The sequence below is a fragment of the Muscardinus avellanarius genome (genome assembly GCF_963383645.1).
Source record: "Muscardinus avellanarius genome assembly, chromosome: 11".
Classification (NCBI taxonomy): domain Eukaryota; kingdom Metazoa; phylum Chordata; class Mammalia; order Rodentia; family Gliridae; genus Muscardinus; species Muscardinus avellanarius.
The window spans coordinates 56,775,577-56,794,334 of record NC_137797.1 but is presented as its reverse complement, the minus strand read 5'-3'; the positions used below and the strand labels follow the sequence as shown (position 1 = coordinate 56,794,334).

General features: G+C 37.5%; 1 protein-coding gene across 1 annotated transcript in view; it reads left to right on the top strand.

The window, feature by feature from the left end:
• Nucleotides 1-18,758, top strand: part of TBK1 (TANK binding kinase 1) — a gene marked incomplete at its 3' end in the record, with an annotated part of 53,282 nt that overhangs the window by 17,459 nt on the left and 17,065 nt on the right. The window contains exons 5-11 of the mRNA XM_080706461.1: nt 5,035-5,195; nt 8,125-8,235; nt 10,137-10,316; nt 12,402-12,598; nt 13,291-13,349; nt 15,135-15,226; nt 18,430-18,531. Coding sequence (XP_080562587.1) covers nt 5,035-5,195; nt 8,125-8,235; nt 10,137-10,316; nt 12,402-12,598; nt 13,291-13,349; nt 15,135-15,226; nt 18,430-18,531 — 902 coding nt within the window. The remainder of the gene's footprint in view (nt 1-5,034; nt 5,196-8,124; nt 8,236-10,136; nt 10,317-12,401; nt 12,599-13,290; nt 13,350-15,134; nt 15,227-18,429; nt 18,532-18,758) is intronic.

Below are 18,758 nucleotides of genomic sequence, written 5' to 3'. Positions count from 1 at the left end.
CACACTAACAATCGATCTCTATTACCACAAAATAAGCACTTTTCATAGCCAGAAAACACCATCAGCAGAGAAATAAAAACTAAATACAAGGGACAGAGAAAAAGAAGACTAGAAGAACAAACAGAGACCAAAAAAGAAACCAGCCTACATTGAGGTGGCAGAGCTACACCGGCACCATCTTGTCTTACAGGACAGGCTCCAGAAAAGAAACGGACTCAGAACGGAGCTCAAAACCAGAAAAGAATACACCAGCCTCCCGGCCGATAGCGCAACAGCTGCGCTATATTATTTCCAGCAGCAGCAAGTTCACCACACCCGCGACAGCTCCAGATCAGCACACTCTAGAACCCACCAGGCTCCAGAGAAGAAATGTAAACAAGGAGCTGAAGTGAGCAGCTGCGGATCGTTTGGGAGTAATTCAGCAGCTTTTTCAGTGCAAAGAACGTCTAAAAATCCCAGTGGCCAAACTCATCACGCCCTCCAGGGACTCAGAACAGAGCTCAAAACCAGAAAAGAAATACGCCAACCTCACGGCCGAGGGCATGGCAGCAGCGCCATATTGCCAGCGGCAGCGTCAATTTCACCACACCTATGACAGCTCCAGATCAGCGCACTCAAAAACTGTAAGTGAAATTGTGACCCCTAAAAGAGAAATCCCAGTACTGCACCCCCAGGGACTTGAGTAGCTCTGACAATCTCCCTGGGTCTGAGATTTCGCAGTTCAATCCAGTGAAGGAGTAGCAGTGGCAGAGATACCACACCCTAGTCGCAGCTCCCCATGGGAAAACACCCAGCCTGGCACCCCCTATGGTCTCGCACAGCCTCAGTCAACTCCCTGGGTCTGAGACTTTGCGATACAGTCCAGTAAAGGAGTAGTGGCAGCTGAGATTGCCACAGACTCGAGATGCAGAGCACCCTAAGTGAAGTTGTAGTGACCCAGGGAAGAACCCACAGAAGGCACAAACTTCTGAAATCATGGGAAAGAGGAAAAACAATGGAGCAATGAACGCCCACAACCCCGCAACATCAGAACCTGATAACACAGAAATTCAGAGATCTCCAGAAGATCAAAAAAGGAATATAACTGTAGAAATAATAGAGGACCTTCGAAAAGAATGTAGAAAGAGTTTAAAAGAAATAAGGGATGCAATCATTGAAGTAAAGGCCTCAATTCAGACTATAAACAATTGATTAGACCACATGGAGAATAGAATCTTGCTCCTAGAAGATGATCACTCCAAAACGGACACATAGTTTATAATTTAGAAAAAAAAAAATCTGACAGCAGGAATTTGACATTGAAGAAATATGGGCCCATTTTAAGAGAGCTAACATAAGAATAATCAGAATAGAGGAGGGAAAAGAAGGTGAAACCAAAGGGATCAACAATCTCTTCAAGGAAGTAATAGCAGAAAATTTTCCAAACATAGAGCAAGAGGTCGATACACAGGTCCAGGAAACTTATAGAACTCCTTTTAGACAGGATCAGAGAAGAGGTTTGCCATGCCACATAATTGTCAAAATGACCAATATGGAAGCCAAGGAAAGAATCTTAAAGACAAAAAAAAAAAAGCCAAGTGACATTCAGAGGCAAACCAATCAGAATCACTCCAGACTTCATGAAAGCCAGAAGGGCTTGGAGTAACATATTCCAGACTCTGAAAAAAAAACAATTTCCAGCCAAAAATTTCCTACCCAGCAAAACTATCAAATTAGATGGGGAAATAAGAAGCTCCATGACAAACAGAAACTGAAGGAATTTATGTCTTCAAAACCAGCGCTAGAGAAAATACTAAGGGAGATTAACTACAAAGAAGAAATAGGTAATACATGCCAGAACCAAAGAAACAAGATTTTCCATCCAGCAGACAACTAAGCAAAGAAGAATAAACAGTATCTCAAACAGGAATAAAATCTTAACATGTTAGGAATTAAAAATTATCTCTCAATAATCACAATAAATGTAAATGGCCTCAACTCCCCAATAAAAAGACATAAAGTGGCAAAATGGATTAAAAACCAGAATCCATCCATCTACTGCTTACAAGAAACACACCTGACAAGTAAAGACAGGAACAAACTCAAGGTAAAGGGCTGGAGCAAGGTATTTCTTGCTAACAGAACTCGAAGGCAAGCAGGAATAGCAACTATGATATCAGACAAGTTAGACTTCAAACCCAAACTTATTAGAAGACACAGAGAAGATCATGTTTTACTGGTAAAAGGAATAACCAGCAAGAGGAAATAACAATAATCAACACATATGTCCCAAACATAGGTGCAGCTTCTTTCATAAATCAAACTCTTATAGAACTGATCAACAAATTCAGCAAAGTGTCTGGATACAAAATCAATCTCAAAAAATCAGAAGCTTTCCTGTATACCAACCATAAATCCACTGAAAAAAAAATTCAGAAAACACTTCCACTCAGGATCTCCCACAAAAAAATAAAATACTTAGGAATAAACTTAACCAAGGAGGTAAAAGATCTCTACAAAGAAAATTATAAAACATTGAAAAAAGAAATTGAAGAAGATCTTAGAAGATGGAAAGATCTTCCATGTTCATGGATTGGCAGAATAAATATCATTAAAATGGCCATCCTTCCAAAAGTGATCTACAGATTCAACGCAATGCCCATTAAACTACCAAGATCATTCCTCACAGACATAGAAAAATCAGTCGTTAAGTTTATTTGGAATAACAAAAAGCCCAGAATAGCCAAAGTAGTTCTCAACAACAAAAACCATGCAGGAAGAATCACAATACCTGACTTTAAACTATACTACAAAGCCATTGTAATAAAAACAGCATGGTACTGGCACAAAAATAGATATATAGACCAATGGAGCAGAATAGAAGACCCAGAAACAAGTCCACACACTTTCAGCCAATTGATTTTTGACAAAGGGGCCAAAAACATACACTGAAAAAAAGCCTGTTCAACAAATGATGTTGGCCAAACTGGTTGACCATATGCAGAAAATTGGAAATTAATCCCACTTTCTCACCCTGCCCAAGAGTCAATTCAAGATGGATCAAAGAACTGAAAATCAAACCAGAGACGTTGAAGCTCCTTAAAGAGGGCATAGGTCCAATACTGCAACACATAGGCACAGATAAACACTTTTTCAATACGACTCCAAAGGCACAACAAATTAAAAGGCGAATCAATGTGGGATTGCATGAAACTGAAGAGCTCTGTTCAGCAAAGGAAATAGTCAAGAACCTCAATCGAGAGCCAACAGAATGGGAGAAGATTTTTGCCACCTACACCTCTGATAGAGGACTAATATCCAGAATATACAGAGAACTCAAGAAACTCAACACTAAAAAAACACATCATCCAATAGCCAAATGGGCAAGTGAACTAAATAGACACTTCCCGAAAGAAGAAATTCAAATTGCCAATAAATGGATGAAGAAATGTTCAACATCATTGGCAATCAGAGAGATGCAAATCAAAACTACCCTGAGATTTCATCTAACGCCAACTAGAATGGCAGTCGTTCAAAACACAAACAACAACAAATGCTGGAGAGGATGTGGAGAAGTAGGAACTCTAAGACATTGTTGGTGGGATTGCAAATTAGTGCAATCACTTTGGAAAGCAGTATGGAGAATCCTCAGAAGAATGGAAACAAATCTACCATTTGATCCAGCAATACCACTTCTGGGTATCTACCCAAAAGAAAGGCAACCAAACTGCCAAACTAATGCATGTGTATCTATGTTCATAGCTGCACAATTCACCATAGCCAAACTGTGGAACCAGCCAAGATGTCCATCAACAGATGAATGGATTACAAAACCGTGGGATATGTACACAATGGAATTTTACTCAGCCATTAAAAAAAACTGAATTACATCATTTTCAGGGAAATGGATGGAACTGGAGGACATTATGCTAAGTGAGATTAGTCAGTCACAAAAAATAAGAAATCAGATGCTTTCCCTAATATGTGAAAGCTAAGGGGAAATGGGTCATAGGGACTCTAGATGAAAAAGGAAATCCTATAGAGGAGCAAACAAGACAACCTAAATGAGGGGATGGGAGGGGAGAAGAAGGAAATTCTCTAAAACACACAATGTACTTAAACATATCGAAGTCAACCACTAAGCCAAGCAAGGGAAGGAAGGATGGAGAGGGAATGGGGTGGGAATTGGGTAGGGGTTAAATCAGTGATGTGTACATGTATGTACATACAAGTTTTTTACCCCAGTATGATGTGTGAGTATAATGTACCAATAAAAATTTTTTTAAAAGTAAAAAAAATTAAAGTAAAAAATAAAAATAGGGCTAAGCATGTGACTTAGAGGTAAAACTTCCATGGGTTCAATCCACAATACCAAAAAATAGAAATAATGATCAAGTGGAGCGGGGAAAATTGATGCAAAAATAGAAGGGATAATTACAAGAATTATTTTCTGGAATAAAATATGGAATAAATATTTTCCATATTTTCTGGAAAATATGGTCTTCACAGTACAAATAGAAATTTTCTTGTAACTGAAAAGTAAGTCTTACAAATGGACAGTTTCAGGTAGGTTGGTATTCAGTAAAGAAGTGTTGATCTGATTTTTTCTGATTCCTTTTTTTTTTTTTTTATGGTGGTGCTGGGTGTGGAACCCAGAGGCTATCTACCTCCGGGCTATACTCCCAGACCTATTTTATATTTTATTTGGAAACAGGGTCTCACTAAGTTATTGAGAGCCTCACTCAGTAGCTGAGGGTGGCTTCGAACCTGTGCAAGATCCTCCTTTTTCAGCGTCCCAAGCGTGGGAATTACCAGCGTGCACCACCACGCCTAGCTCTGATTCCTCTTTGAAGCATGGAGTGACGTCATCAAAATGAAGAGTCAGAGGAGGTGATACTAAAGTTTGAGGGGAAGGCATAAAATAGTCTTTTGAGAATGAAAGCATGAAATTATTAGGAAAGTACGATAGAAATTCTAGACATTGAGTGCCCTTTTTTGTGTAACGCAATAGGCTATAAGTTCATAGTTTTTTTAATCTTTTTCTTGTTTTCTTAGCATCCTGATATGTATGAGAGAGCAGTACTAAGAAAAGATCATCAGAAAAAATACGGAGCAACAGTTGACCTTTGGAGCATTGGGGTAACATTTTACCATGCAGCTACTGGATCACTACCATTTAGACCATTTGAAGGGCCTCGCAGGAATAAAGAAGTGATGTAAGTGGTTTCTCCATCTAAAATAAATAATTTTTTGTATCTGTATATATTATTTTGTTTCACTACCTGTTAGAGGTGGACACTAATGATCCTCCTGTCTTAGCCTCCCAAGTACTGGGATTGCGATCATGTGCCGTGACCATGCCCAGCTAATGAAAATTGATACCGCAGTCATTTCTGATATATTAAGTTACATATTTTTAATGTAAGAATGAAGCTTTAGAAAAGTATATAGTTATAAATTTCCATATCATACTTAAACATCTTATATACAAAATATAAATGATGTCCAATCTTTGGTTCATCATAAAAGCATACCACTTTCAGAATCTTATTTCAGCACACTTTTTTTGTTTATGTCTTTGTGTACTTGTCAGCATTTTCTCTCATACAACTAAAAAAAAAAAATAGAATTTTGTGAAGTACTAGATCCATTACCAGATCTAAAACAAATTCTTCTTATCCTGCACTGATCTCTTTTACCATTTTCAAAATAACATTTGGGAATCTTGTAATATTAAATTTTTATGGCTTTGAAGGTTTGGAAGAGGGACTGAATGCATAATGTATACATTTATGTGCTGTATATTATTGGGAAATAGTTGGTGTACAAAATCACTTATTAAAAAACAAATAATCAAGGTAAAAAGAGATTTTCTAGATGTGAAGTTTATTTAATGATAGTTCATTTATGCACTGCGAGTTTGTTTGTTTGTTTGTTTGTTTGTTCTGGGGATGGAACCCAGGGGCTTTCTACCTCCAGGCTATACTCCCAGACCTATTTATATTTTATTTGGAAACAGGGTCTTACTAAGTTGCTGAGAGCCTCACTAAGTAGCTGAGGCTGGCTTCAAACCTGTGCAACAATCCTCCTGTCTCAGCCTCCCAAGTGTGGGGATTGTAAGTGTGCGCCACCATGCCCGGCTCATGCACTGTGTTTTTAAGAAAAGTTAGTGAATGACCTTACTTTACAAGCAACAGCCAGCCCACATACACATAAAACTATGCACTTTTTGTGTAGTGAGTATTTTAGGATGATGCATAGACAGCCTTCCTGTGCAATCATTTTTCATTTTAACATATTTGTTAGACCCTTATATATTTGACTCTGCCTTTTAAAAACACATGTGACTTAATCTTCACTGTAAAATTATTATCTTTTATCTAATTTTATCTCAGAAAATTGAGGAAGAAGCATTTTTTATTTGTTAATTTGAGGAAGTAAAACAGATTCAGATGGTACAATGACTTTTGTTATAACTTTGGTACTTGAAATTTTCCATTGTGGACAGTACATATGTGCATGGAAGACATCCACCAAGAGCACTAATTTTGGAATCACATCAGCCTGAGCCTGCTTTGTAGCAATGCTCTTTTTATAAAATTTCCTCATGAAAGCCAGATGTGGTGGCACACACCTAGAATCCCAGTACTTGGGAGGCTGAGACAGGAGGTTTGCAGATTCAAGACCAGCCTCAGCAACTTACGCCCTCTGCAACTTAAGTGAAACCCCTGTTTTAAAATAAAAATACAATAGGGCTAGGGATGTAACTCAGAGGTAGTATGCTCCTGGGTTCCATTCTCAGTATCACAAAAAAAAATCATAATAATAATCTCTTCGTGAACAAAGTTTATACTCTTCTCACTAAACATAAATTGTGCCTAACAAGGGCTTTTCTACCTCCAGGCTATACTCCCAGACCTATTTTATACTTTATTTGGAAACAAGGTCTCACTAAGTTGCTAAGAGCCTCACTCATAGCTGAGGCCCTTTGCAAGTCAGTGAGACCTTGTTTCCAAATAAAGAATAAAAAATTGGGCTGGGAGTGTAGCTCAGAGGTAGAATGCTCCTGGGTTCCATTATTTCTTATGGCAGAAATTATGGCTGCTTCTACTGAGGAAGCAGGAAATAGTCTAAATCAATTGTGCTGATTAGTTGTACTTTAAAAAATGTGTTAATTTTTTCACATTTATTTAGACATTAAGTTTACAAATAATATCTGTAAACTGTATCTGCAGTGTTAAGTTTTACATTTTATGTAGGTGAAGGTATTCCTTAAAGGCCCAAAGTGCTCTGATATTTCTCTTCTATTTTTAGGGTTTTTTTTTTTTTTTTTTTTTTTTTTAAGAAAGTTCTGAAACCTAAAAGGCTGCTTTTGTTGTCTTGCTGTGTTAGTGTGGTATTATTTTGCTTCCCCATCCATCTCCATCTCTAGTTTATTTTTATCACCTTCATCAGGTATCGCATTGAATTTGGCTTAAAATTTTGGTATATACATCTGTTCTTATGTTTGTATATTTTTTCAATATGCAAAATTTTTCTGATACTGTGCTTTGTATAGTTTTATTTTTTAAAGATTTATTTTTATCACCTTCATCAGGTATCGCATTGAATTTGGCTTAAAATTTTGGTATATACATCTGTTCTTATATTTGTATATTTTTTCAATATGCAAAATTTTTCTGATACTGTGCTTTGTATAGTTTTATTTTTTAAAGAATATTCTTGTTCGTTTGCCTTAATTTTATATCCAGTTGACTATGCCTTTGGATAATATGAGTAGAAGGATTAGAAACTGTTTCATGCTCTAGAGATATACTGTGACATAACTTTTTTTGTGTTTGCTCCATTTTTTCAGATGGAAAAATTAATATTTTTGTTGTGAACATCAAGATGCTGTAAATGGCACTCTGAGATCCCAAATGAAAATTAATTATGGCATATATAAATAATCATACAACCACTATTCTACTTCAGTCAGTCAGATTCAAAGTATTTTGATTGTTTTATGGATCCTGTGACCATCAATCACAAAGTTTCGTCTAGTAGATAATTGTAGGTGCAATTGAGGAAATACTTTTGCAAAGCCCATTAATAGACAGTGCAGTAATAAATTAATTGTTTCATTCTGCTTGTATTTCTTCCAAGGTATAAAATAATCACTGGAAAGCCTTCTGGTGCGATATCTGGAGTACAGAAAGCAGAAAATGGGCCAATTGATTGGAGCGGAGACATGCCTGTTTCTTGTAGTCTTTCTCGGTGAGTATAGCACACCTAATTCTCATCATTTGCATTTTGGTGCTTTAAATCTTTGTTGCCTAAAATCACAAATACTTAAGTGTAGCTTGATATTAATTAGATATTGTTAAGGTATGTGATTTTAGCTATTTGTAGTAATAAAAAATTTATTCTGAACTTTATAAATAATTTCCCCAGGACATATATTTTTTGAGATTGCAAATTAGTCTTAGAATTCTACCCCGTGTGGGAATACTACTCAAGACTATAGTATCACCTATGCATTCTTGTAATCCCAGTATTTGGGATGCTAAGACAGGAGGATTCCAAGTTTGAGGCTAGCCTGGGAAAATTATCCTCATAACCATTATCCTCATGACCCTCTGGTTCTAATCAACTAATCTCATCTAGATAGCCATGTATATAGATGATATATTTGGGGAAATGAGGATATTCTCATTCTCTCTCTCTCTCTCTCTCTCTCTCTCTCTCTCTCTCTCTCTCTTTCTCTTTCTCTTTCTCTTTCTCTTTTATTTTTGTGGTGCTAGGGATGGAACCCAGGGGCATTCTACCTCCGAGCTGCACCCACAGCCTGATTTTTTTATTCTTTATTTTGAAACAGAGTCTCACTGAATTGCAAAGGGCCTCACTAAGTACCTGAGGCTGTCTGTGAACTGAGATCCTCCTGTCTCAGCCTCTCAAATGCTGGGATTACAAGCTTGTGCTGCCATGCTCAGCCTCTAGTTTTTATTCTTTATTTTGAAACGAGGTCTCACCAAATTGCAGGAAGGCCTCATTAAGCAGCAGAGGTTGCTCATGAACCTTCGATCCTCCTGTCTCAGTCTCCCAAGTACTGGGATTACAAGAATGCACCAGTATGCTCAGCTTAAAATGAGGAAATTTAACATGAAAAGAATCAAAGAGTAATCAATAAAAGATAGCATGAAAATACTATACTCCCTAATTCTGAAACATTGGCAGATTTGGTTTTTTTTTTTTTTTCGTTTGTTTGTTTGTTTTGCAATACTAGGGATGGAACCCCGTGGCATTCTACCTCTGAGCTACACCCTCCAGCCCTATTTTTTTGTTTGTTTGTTTGGGGTTTTGTTGTTGTTGTTGGGTTGTTTTTGGTTTGGTTTGGCTTGGTTTGGTTTGGTTTGGTTTGGTTTGGTTTGGTGGTACTGGGGTTCCTAGAAACCCTTCTACCTCCGGGCTACACTCTCAGACCTTTTTTTTTTTTAACTTGGAAACAGGGTCTGTTAAGCCAGCAAGGTGGCTTTGAACCTGCACAATCCTACTGTCTCTGCCTCCCAAGGGTGGGGATTACAAGCATGCGCCACCACGCCTGGCCTATTTTTTATTCTTTATTTTGAAACGGTCTGAGTTGCAGAGGGCCTCACTAAGTAGCTGAGGTTGGCCACAAACCTGGATCCTCCCATCTCAGCCTCCTGAATGCTGGGATTACATGCATGCACCACCACACCTGGCTAGATTTTAATTTTCTTATAAAAGTAATAACATAGTCAGGTATACTTTCCAAAATCCATAATTTTTAATGTCAGCATGACACAGGTGAAAATTTCATACTTAACCTCATGTAATGAGTCATAGTCAAAACACAGGTATGCTTTAAAAAAAACTATATAGTTACATTCAGAATCTTTGTGTAATGTATATGTGAAATACAAATAAATTGTTTGGACTTAGTTCCCATCTCAAAGATATCTCATGATGTATATGCAAATATTCCTAAATCTAAAGTAGTGTGGAATCTGAAACACTTCTGGTCCCAACCATTTTCAATAATAGATATTCATAGTAGTAATAGTAATTCCTTCAATTTGTTGGTAAATATTATCATTTTGTACCTAGATAGAATATGACATTAGTTCTTCAAGTAACTTTTTTCACTACTATTTTAGGGGTCTTCAAGTTCTGCTTACCCCTGTTCTTGCAAACATCCTTGAAGCAGATCAGGAAAAGTGTTGGGGGTTTGACCAGTTTTTTGCAGAAACTAGTGATATACTTCATCGAATGATAATTCATGTTTTTTCACTACAACAGATGACAGCTCATAAGATTTATATTCATAGCTATAATACGTAAGTAATTCTGTGTTTTCTTATATCAGCATATTGTATCATATCATAAATATTTTCTTAAATTAAGAGAATAAATATAAAAGTTGACTCAGCTTTCCCAAAGGAACCCACTTCTTACTGGAAAAATTAGGATTGAGTGCTTAGAAAATTCCTTTTCACGTATATATGGAATAAAAAAAGATTAATTTTCTAAAGTTTACATGTTAATTAGCTTGTCTTGTTTTGGGTGTGGGGGGGTATTGGAAGTAGAGCCCAGGTGCTTTTCTACCTTCAGGCTATACTCCCAGACCTGTTTTATACTTTATTCGGAAATAGGGTCTCACTACGTTGCTGTGCAATCCTCCTGTCTCAGCCTCCCAAGCACTGGAGTTTACAAGTATGCGCCACCACACCCAGCTTAATTAATTAGCTTGTCTTTTTTGGTACTGGGGGTGGAACCCAGAGGCTTTCTACCTCCAAGCTATATACTCCCAGACCTATTTTATATTTTATTTGGAAACAGGGTCTCACTAAGTTGCTGAGAGCCTCACTAAGTAGCTGAGGCTGGCTTCGAACCTGTGCAATCCTCCTGTCTCAGCCTCCCAAGTGCGGGAATTAGAAGTGTGCGCCACCACATGCCTAGCTTAATTAGCTTGTCTTTGAACTGCAAGTTTTATAAACTTAGGTTAATATTGTGCCTTCTTCCAAATTACTTATAATATTACACAAAAATATCATGTACTGATGAATGAACTAGGTTTTATTAAGAGTATTCTCTTGTTGCTATAAATATATTAAAGCCTAAGTGCTAAATATAGGCTATTTTATATTTGCATATGTAGCTAAAGCATTTAGTCAGTGCTGGAGAAATAATCAACATTTGTTTTATATAAACAAATCCACATTGTATTCATGGCTAAAAAAAAAAAAAATCACCCAGCTGGGTATGGTGGCACATGCTTGTAATCCCAGCATTTGGGAGGCTGAGACAGGAGGATCGCAGTTTGAGGACAGCCTCGGCTACTTAGGCCCTTTGCAACTCAGTGAGACCCTGTTTCAAAATAAAGAATAAAAAAATCAGGCTGCGGCCGGGCGTGGTGGCACACGCTTGTAATCCCCGCGCTTGGGAGGCAGAGACCCTGTTTCCAAATAAAAATGTAAAAATAGGTCTGGTAGTGTAGCCTGGAGGTAGAAAGGCTTCCAGGAACCCCAGTACCACAAAAAAAAAAAAAAAAAAAAAAAATCAGGCTCCATACCCAGTACTGCAAAGAAAAGATCCCAGTACTTGGGAGGCTGAGACAGGAGCAACTGGCTTTACGGTCAGCCTCAGCCTCTAAGGCCCTCCACAACTTAGTGAGACCCTGTTTCAAAATAAAGAATTAAAAAATCAGGCTGAAGATGTAGCTCGGAGATAGAATGCCCCAGCACCACACACACACACACACACACACACACACACACACACACACACACGGTGTAAAACTGAAAAAAGTAAGTTAGGTCAGTTATATCAAAGTAAATATCCTAGTTGTGGTATCTTACTATATTGTAAGATGTTAACATTGGAAGAAACTGGATGAGGGTTATATATTTCTTTGTATTTCTCACAACTCTATGAGACTTTACAATGATCTCAAAATAGAATGTTTAATAAAGTGAAGAGGGAAAAATGAAACCCATTCTATGTGCCTTAGTTTGTGTTTTGACAAAATTCAAATAGTTAATGCCCCATAAAATTATTAAAAAGGGACTGGGTGAGTCTGGCAAGATGGCTTATGCCTATAATACCAGTAATTGGGAGGCTGAGAAAGGAGTATCACAGGTTTAAGAATAGCCTCAGCAATTTAACGAGGACCTCAGCAACCTAGTGAGACCCTGTTTCAAAACAAAAAATAAAGGAACTGGGGTAGGGGGTGGCTCATAGGTAGAATGTCCAAGGGTTCAGTTCCCAGTTCCACACATACACACAAAAAGCAGTGTTTATAGGGACTGGTCATAATCTTGGAAATCACCTAGAAATGAATGTTGTTGCACTCAACATTTAAAAAAAGATTATGCCTCATTTTATCTACAATTACAGTGTCTATTTGAATTTTTCTTATATAGTGCTACTGTATTTCATGAACTGGTGTATAAACAAACCAAAATTACTTCTTCAAATCAAGAACTTATCTATGAAGGACGACGCTTAGTCCTAGAACCTGGAAGACTGGCACAGCATTTCCCCAAAACCACAGAGGAAAATCCTATCTTTGTAGTAAGCAGGGAACCCCTGAGTACCATAGGATTAATATATGAGAAAAGTAAGTTAGGATTTTTCTTCTTGTTCTTACTGGCCATTTTTTAAAAATTCAAAAATCTCAATGTAGTTGACTATCATTTTAATAAAATTGATGATGACATTAAAGCTCTTATGAATATTAAAAATGTATAAATTAGAAAAATAGTAAAATGTAAAGCTTCAGGTACATCATTTGACTATTTTGTTTCATAAAAATGGTTCAATACATTGTCATGTATGTTTTTTTTTGTTAGCTTGCTATCATAAACTCAGAAAAACCTTTTATGCCATAAATTTCAGCCAATATTATGTTCAGTATATATATATGACATTGCACCAGGCTTTAGAGTCTAAGGAAAATTAGATCTGCATGCTTGAATGCTTGAAGTCTTTTAAGTTATTCATCCTAGTGGAAGAAAAAAATGAAGTATCAAGGGTTTAGATTCTTATTTGGAATCTGAATGTTTGGTTTAGATGTAAAGAGAAGCATCGAGCTCATTGTGTTGGAATATATTAAGAAAAAAATGAAACTCCTTAGAAATTTTTGAGGTAATGAGCATTCTTTCAAATAGTTTTTTTTTTAATCAAGGAAATGTACTCTAAAGAGACTTGACACTGATATTTAACTTAGATATTCTATTTGCCATATAAAAGATAAAATAACTGATTCAAAAAATTCATTTCTGATTTTAAGTCTTCTATTTCCTATTTCAGTTTCCCTCCCTAAAGTACATCCACGTTACGATTTAGATGGGGATGCTAGCATGGCTAAGGTTAGTATTTAACTGAATTACTACATAAACATTTGAATAGATTATTCTACCAACAGTGGAAGCAATAAGATGTGTTATGTCTTTATATATGCTTATATGACTTAAAGAATTATTTAAACTTTTATGTCTTTCTGAACATAGTGGTACACACCTGTAATCCCAGTACTTGGGAGGCTGAGATAGAGGGATTGCAGGTTTGAGGCCAATCTGAGCAATTTAACAAGACCCTCAATAACTTAGCAAAACTGTTTCAAAACTAAAAAATGACTTGGGAAGCTGAGACAGAAGGCTCAGAGGTTCAAAGCCATCCTCAGCAACTTAACAAGACCCTATTTCCAAATAAAAAAATTGGGGGTATAACCTGGAGATAGAAGGCCCTGAGTTCTTTCCCCAATACCAAAAAATGGGGCCTAGGGTATAATTCAGAGGTAGAATACCCCTCAAAAAAAAAGAAAAAAAAATTGTAGCCCTTCCCAGGCTATTTTGTGTTTTTTCTGCTTTTCTTTTTTGCGGGGGGGTGGAGGGGGATTGAACCCAGGGGCATTGTACCGCCAAGCTACATCCCCAGCCTTTTTTGCTTGCTTGCTTGCTTGCTTGCTTGCTTGCTTGCTTGCTTGCTTGCTTGCTTGCTTGCTTGCTTGTTTGTTTGTTTGTTTGTTTGTTTGTTTAAAACAGGATCTTTCTAGGTTGAGTAGAGTCTCACTATTTGCTGAGGCTGGCCTTGAACCTGTGGTCCTCCTGTCTCAGCTCAGCCTCCAGATTACAGGCATATGCTACCATGCCCAAATTACTTTCTTTTCTTTTCTTTTCTTTTTCTTTCTTTTTTTCTTTCTTTCTTTTTCTCTTTCTTTTTTTTTTTTTGGTTTTTTTTTTTTTGTTTTTTTTTTGTTTTGCAGTACTGGATGGAACCCAGGGGCATTCTCCCTCCCAGCTACATCCCCATCCCCAGTCCTGTTCTTTGAAACAAGGTCTCACTAATTTGCAGAGAGCCTCACTAAGTAGCTGAGGCTGTCAGCAAAGACAAGATCTCACTAGGTTGTTGAGAGTCTCACTACTTGCTGAGACTGTCCTCAAACCAGAGCTCCTCCTTGTCTCAGCCTCCCCAAGTACTAGGATTACAAGCATGTACCACCACTTCTGGTTTATTCTTAGTTTGTTGTTGTTGTTGTTGTTGTTTGTTGTTTGTTGTTTGTTTTCTTGTGGTGCTAGAGATGGAACCCAGAGGCTTTCTACCTCCAAGCTATATACTCCCAGACCTATTTTATATTTTATTTGGAAACAGGGTTTCAATAAGTTGCTGAGAGGCTCACTAAGTAGCCGAGGTTGACTTCAAACCTGTGTGATCCTCCTGTCTCCGTCTCCCAAGTGCTGGGATAACAAGCATGCGCCACCATGCCTGGCTTCTTATTCTTAGTTTTTAGTCATAGATATTTATAATGTGTTTGGTTTAGGCTTATTTGTTTTTATTTTTATTTTAGTATTGGAGATTGAACCCAGGAGATTTCTAACCTCTAAGTTACACCCCAGCCCTATTATTTTTATTTTTTAACAGGATCTCACTAAGTTGCTGAGGCTGTCCTTGATCCTGTGATCCTCCTCTCTCAGCCTCCCAAGTACTTTGGTAACATGGTATAAAAAGATATATACCATCATACCTGTAAGTTTATTATGTTTCTAATTAACCTAATATAAGTACATATATAAGCTTGAAGTTTTTTGTGTAAAAGTTTTTCTTACTTTGTACACAATTGGCACCAAATAGGACCTTTTCTATTTTTACAACAGGCAATAACAGGGGTTGTGTGTTACGCCTGTAGAATTGCCAGTACCTTGCTGCTTTATCAGGAACTAACGCGAAAGGGAATACGATGGTTGATGTAAGTAATCTGTTGAAATTTAAAAATTGACCTTTCCAGAGACCTCACTAAATAACTGGTAATCACCCTGTTGTTGGTAGTTGGCACTTTAGACTAGTTACATCACATGATTAACTTTTGTATTATACTATATTTGCTTTCACATTTAATTTAAAAACAGCAGCTGATTTTCATTTGTTTTCCACAATAGACTTATGAGACAGGATAAATAACTCTGAATGTTAAAATTTATACCACACTGTACAGTGTGATGGCAAATGAGTTTCTTTTCCAAAGACCTTATCTTGGTTTCCATTTTGCTATTTTGAAAGGCCTTTTTGCATGGTCATGACCCAGTATAAGCTATATAAGCTATATATTCAAGGGTTTTGGTTTTTTTTTTTTTTTTTTTTCAGTCCTGGAGATTGAACCCAGGAACATTTTAGCATACTACCTCTGAGCTACACCCCTCAGCCCTCTTTTATTAGTTTTGTTTTGAGACAGGATGTCACTAGTTTGCTGAGAATCTTTCTATGTTCCTGAGGCTGGCTGTGAACCAGTGATCCTTCTGTCTCAGCCTCCCAAGTACTGGGATTACAAGTATGCACCATCATACCTGGCTATTTTTCAGGGTTCTCTATTTTCTACCTTTTCCCAAAATGAAGTACTCTTTTCAGTTTTTTTAACAGCATTATTAAGATATAATTCACATACTACATAATTTACCATTTAAAATGTACAATTCAGTAGTTTTTCGTATGTTCACATAATTATGCAGTCATCACCACTATGTCTAGAACAAATTAATTAACCCAAAAAGAAACTCTTGAGCCAGGCATGGTTGCACACGCCAGTAATTCCAGCACTTGGGAGACTGAGATAGAAGGATCACAGACTCACAGCCAGCCTCAGCAACTTGGTAAGGCCCTTTGCAGCTTAGTAAGACCTTGTTTCAAAATAAAAAATAAAATAGGGCTGGAGGTATATCTCAGAGATAGAATACCTCTGGGTTCCATCCCTGGTACTACCCGACCAAAAAAGACGAAAGAAAGAAACAGAGAAGAGGGGGAGAGAAAGAAGGGAGGGGGGAAGGGGAGGAAAAGAAGGGAGAGAGGGAAGGAAGAAGGAAGGAAACTGCAGCCACTCCCCATTTCCCTCAAACCATCCAGCCCTAAGCAGCCACTAATATAGTTAGTCTGTCTCTGTACATTTGCCTATTCTTTTAAGTGGGATCATACAATGTGAGTATACATTCACTTTGAACAACAGTTTTGGGGTTTTTTTTTGTTGTTTTGTGGTGTGGGGATTAAACTCAGGCATTCTACCTCCGAGCTACACCTCCAGCCCTATTTTTTTATTCTTAATTTTAAAACAGGGTCTCACTGAGTTGCAAAGAGCCTAAGTAGCTGAGGCTGGCCGCAAACCTTGATCCTCCTTGTCTCAACCTCCCAGATGCTGGGATTACAAGCATGTGCCGCCACGCCTGGCTAGTTTGTTTGTTTGTTTGTTTGTTTGTTTGTTTTTGCAGGTCTGGGGATGGAACCCAGGGGCATTCTACCTCTGAGCTACACCCCGTGACCTATTTTTTATTCTTTTAACTTGAAACAGGATCTCACTAAGTTGCGGAGGGCCTCACTAAGTAGCTGAGGCTGTCCACAAACCACAATCCTCCGGTCTCAGCCTCCCGAATGCTGGGATTACAAGCGTGCGCCACCATGCCCGGCTTAGTTTTTATTTCTTTCACATTTTAGTTTATACTCTTGGTAAGTCCTGAGAACAGTCTTCAGGGTAGGTTGCTATTGACAGGCCGTTTTTTAATGTGCTTTTGTGGGTACACTGTTGTCTCATATCATAACGTAAATAATGTTGGCAATGACATACAGACAGACAGACTTTTTTTTTTTTTTTTTTTTTTTTTTTGGTGGTCCTGGGGGTGGAACCCAGAGGCTTTCTACTTCCGGGCTATACTCCCAGACCCATTTTATATTTTATTTGGAAACAGGGTCTCACTAAGTTGCTGAGAGCCTCACTAAGTAGCTGAGGCTGGCTTTGAACCTGCGCGATCCTCCTGTCTCAGCCTCCCACGTGCAGGGATTACAAGCATGCGCCACCACGCCTGGCTTATGCAGACTTTTTTATTTAAAGGACATTTTAGGCTTCATGGACCACATATGTGTTCTTTTATGTTTGTTTTTCTCTTATTTTTACAACCTTTCAAAATGTTATGTTAGCTGATAGGCCATATAAAAATATATCTCAGGCCTTAGTTTGTTGATTCCTGATGTAGACCTTCAATTATGTATTATTTAACCCTCTTTGGAGATCACATTAATTGGTTTAAAGTATAAATCAGGGGTTGGGAATATAGCTCAGTAGTAGAGTACTTGTCTAGTATGTGGAGGCCCTGAATTTCTTCCCCAGCATTGCAAAAATAAAGTATATGTCAACCTGGCATGGTGGTGCACGCTTATAATCCCAACATTCGGGAGGCTGAAACTGGAGGATCGTGGTTCACAGACAGCCTCAGCCACTTAGTGAGGCCCTGTTTCAAAATAAAGAATAAAAAAATAGGGCAGAGGGTGTAGCTCAGAGGTCGATTCGGGAGGCTGAGACCAGAGGATTGAGGTTTGCGGACAGCCTCAGCTACTTGGTGAGGCCCTCCGCAACTTAGTGAGATCCTGTTTCAAGTTAAAAGAATAAAAAATAGGTCACGGGGTGTAGCTCAGAGGTAGAATGCCCCTGGGTTCCATCCCCAGACTTCCAAAAAAAAAAATAGTGCTAGGGTTGTAGCTCAGAGTTAGAATGCTCCTAAATTCCATCCCCAGTACTGCAAAAAAAATTTTAATAAAAAAGTATATTTAAGATATGAGTTAGTAAAAAACCATTTCTGGTAGTATAAAACATAATACTCTATCATTTATTTGTAGGATTCTAAATTAATTTTTATTCCATAATATAATTGAATACCTTAGATTTCCAAACTCTTAACCTATATATATATATATATATGGCATATATATAGGCTTATGAGAAGTATTCATTGCTCTAGATATGTATAAAGGTCACCGAAATGCTTTTAATGATGTCCTAAAAAGTCCAATTTCATAATATATTTAGTATGTTGTTATGAAATGTCTTTGAACAGTAGTACAGCAATATAAATAGTAACAGACCACAAGAATAAATTCCTTTGATAAACTAATGAGAATACTGTTATTTTTCAGTGAATTGGTTAAAGATGATTACAATGAAACTGTTCACAAAAAAACAGAAGTTGTGATCACATTGGATTTCTGCATCAGAAACATTGAAAAAACTGTGCAAGTGTGAGTAGATTACTTCCTTACTAGTAGTGGTTAAGATATTAAATGTTGCAGTTCTGTTGAGTTTATATAATTTATATCTTAAGCACATGGCATGCTGTTTAAGTAGCCATAGTATAGAGCATCCATAGGTAGTGGTTACTTCATCACAAGAGGAAAAGTAGCCTTTTTCTCAGTAAGAAATTGCCACCACATGTTGGTAGCATTTTCACCCTCCCTTTGTGAAGAAA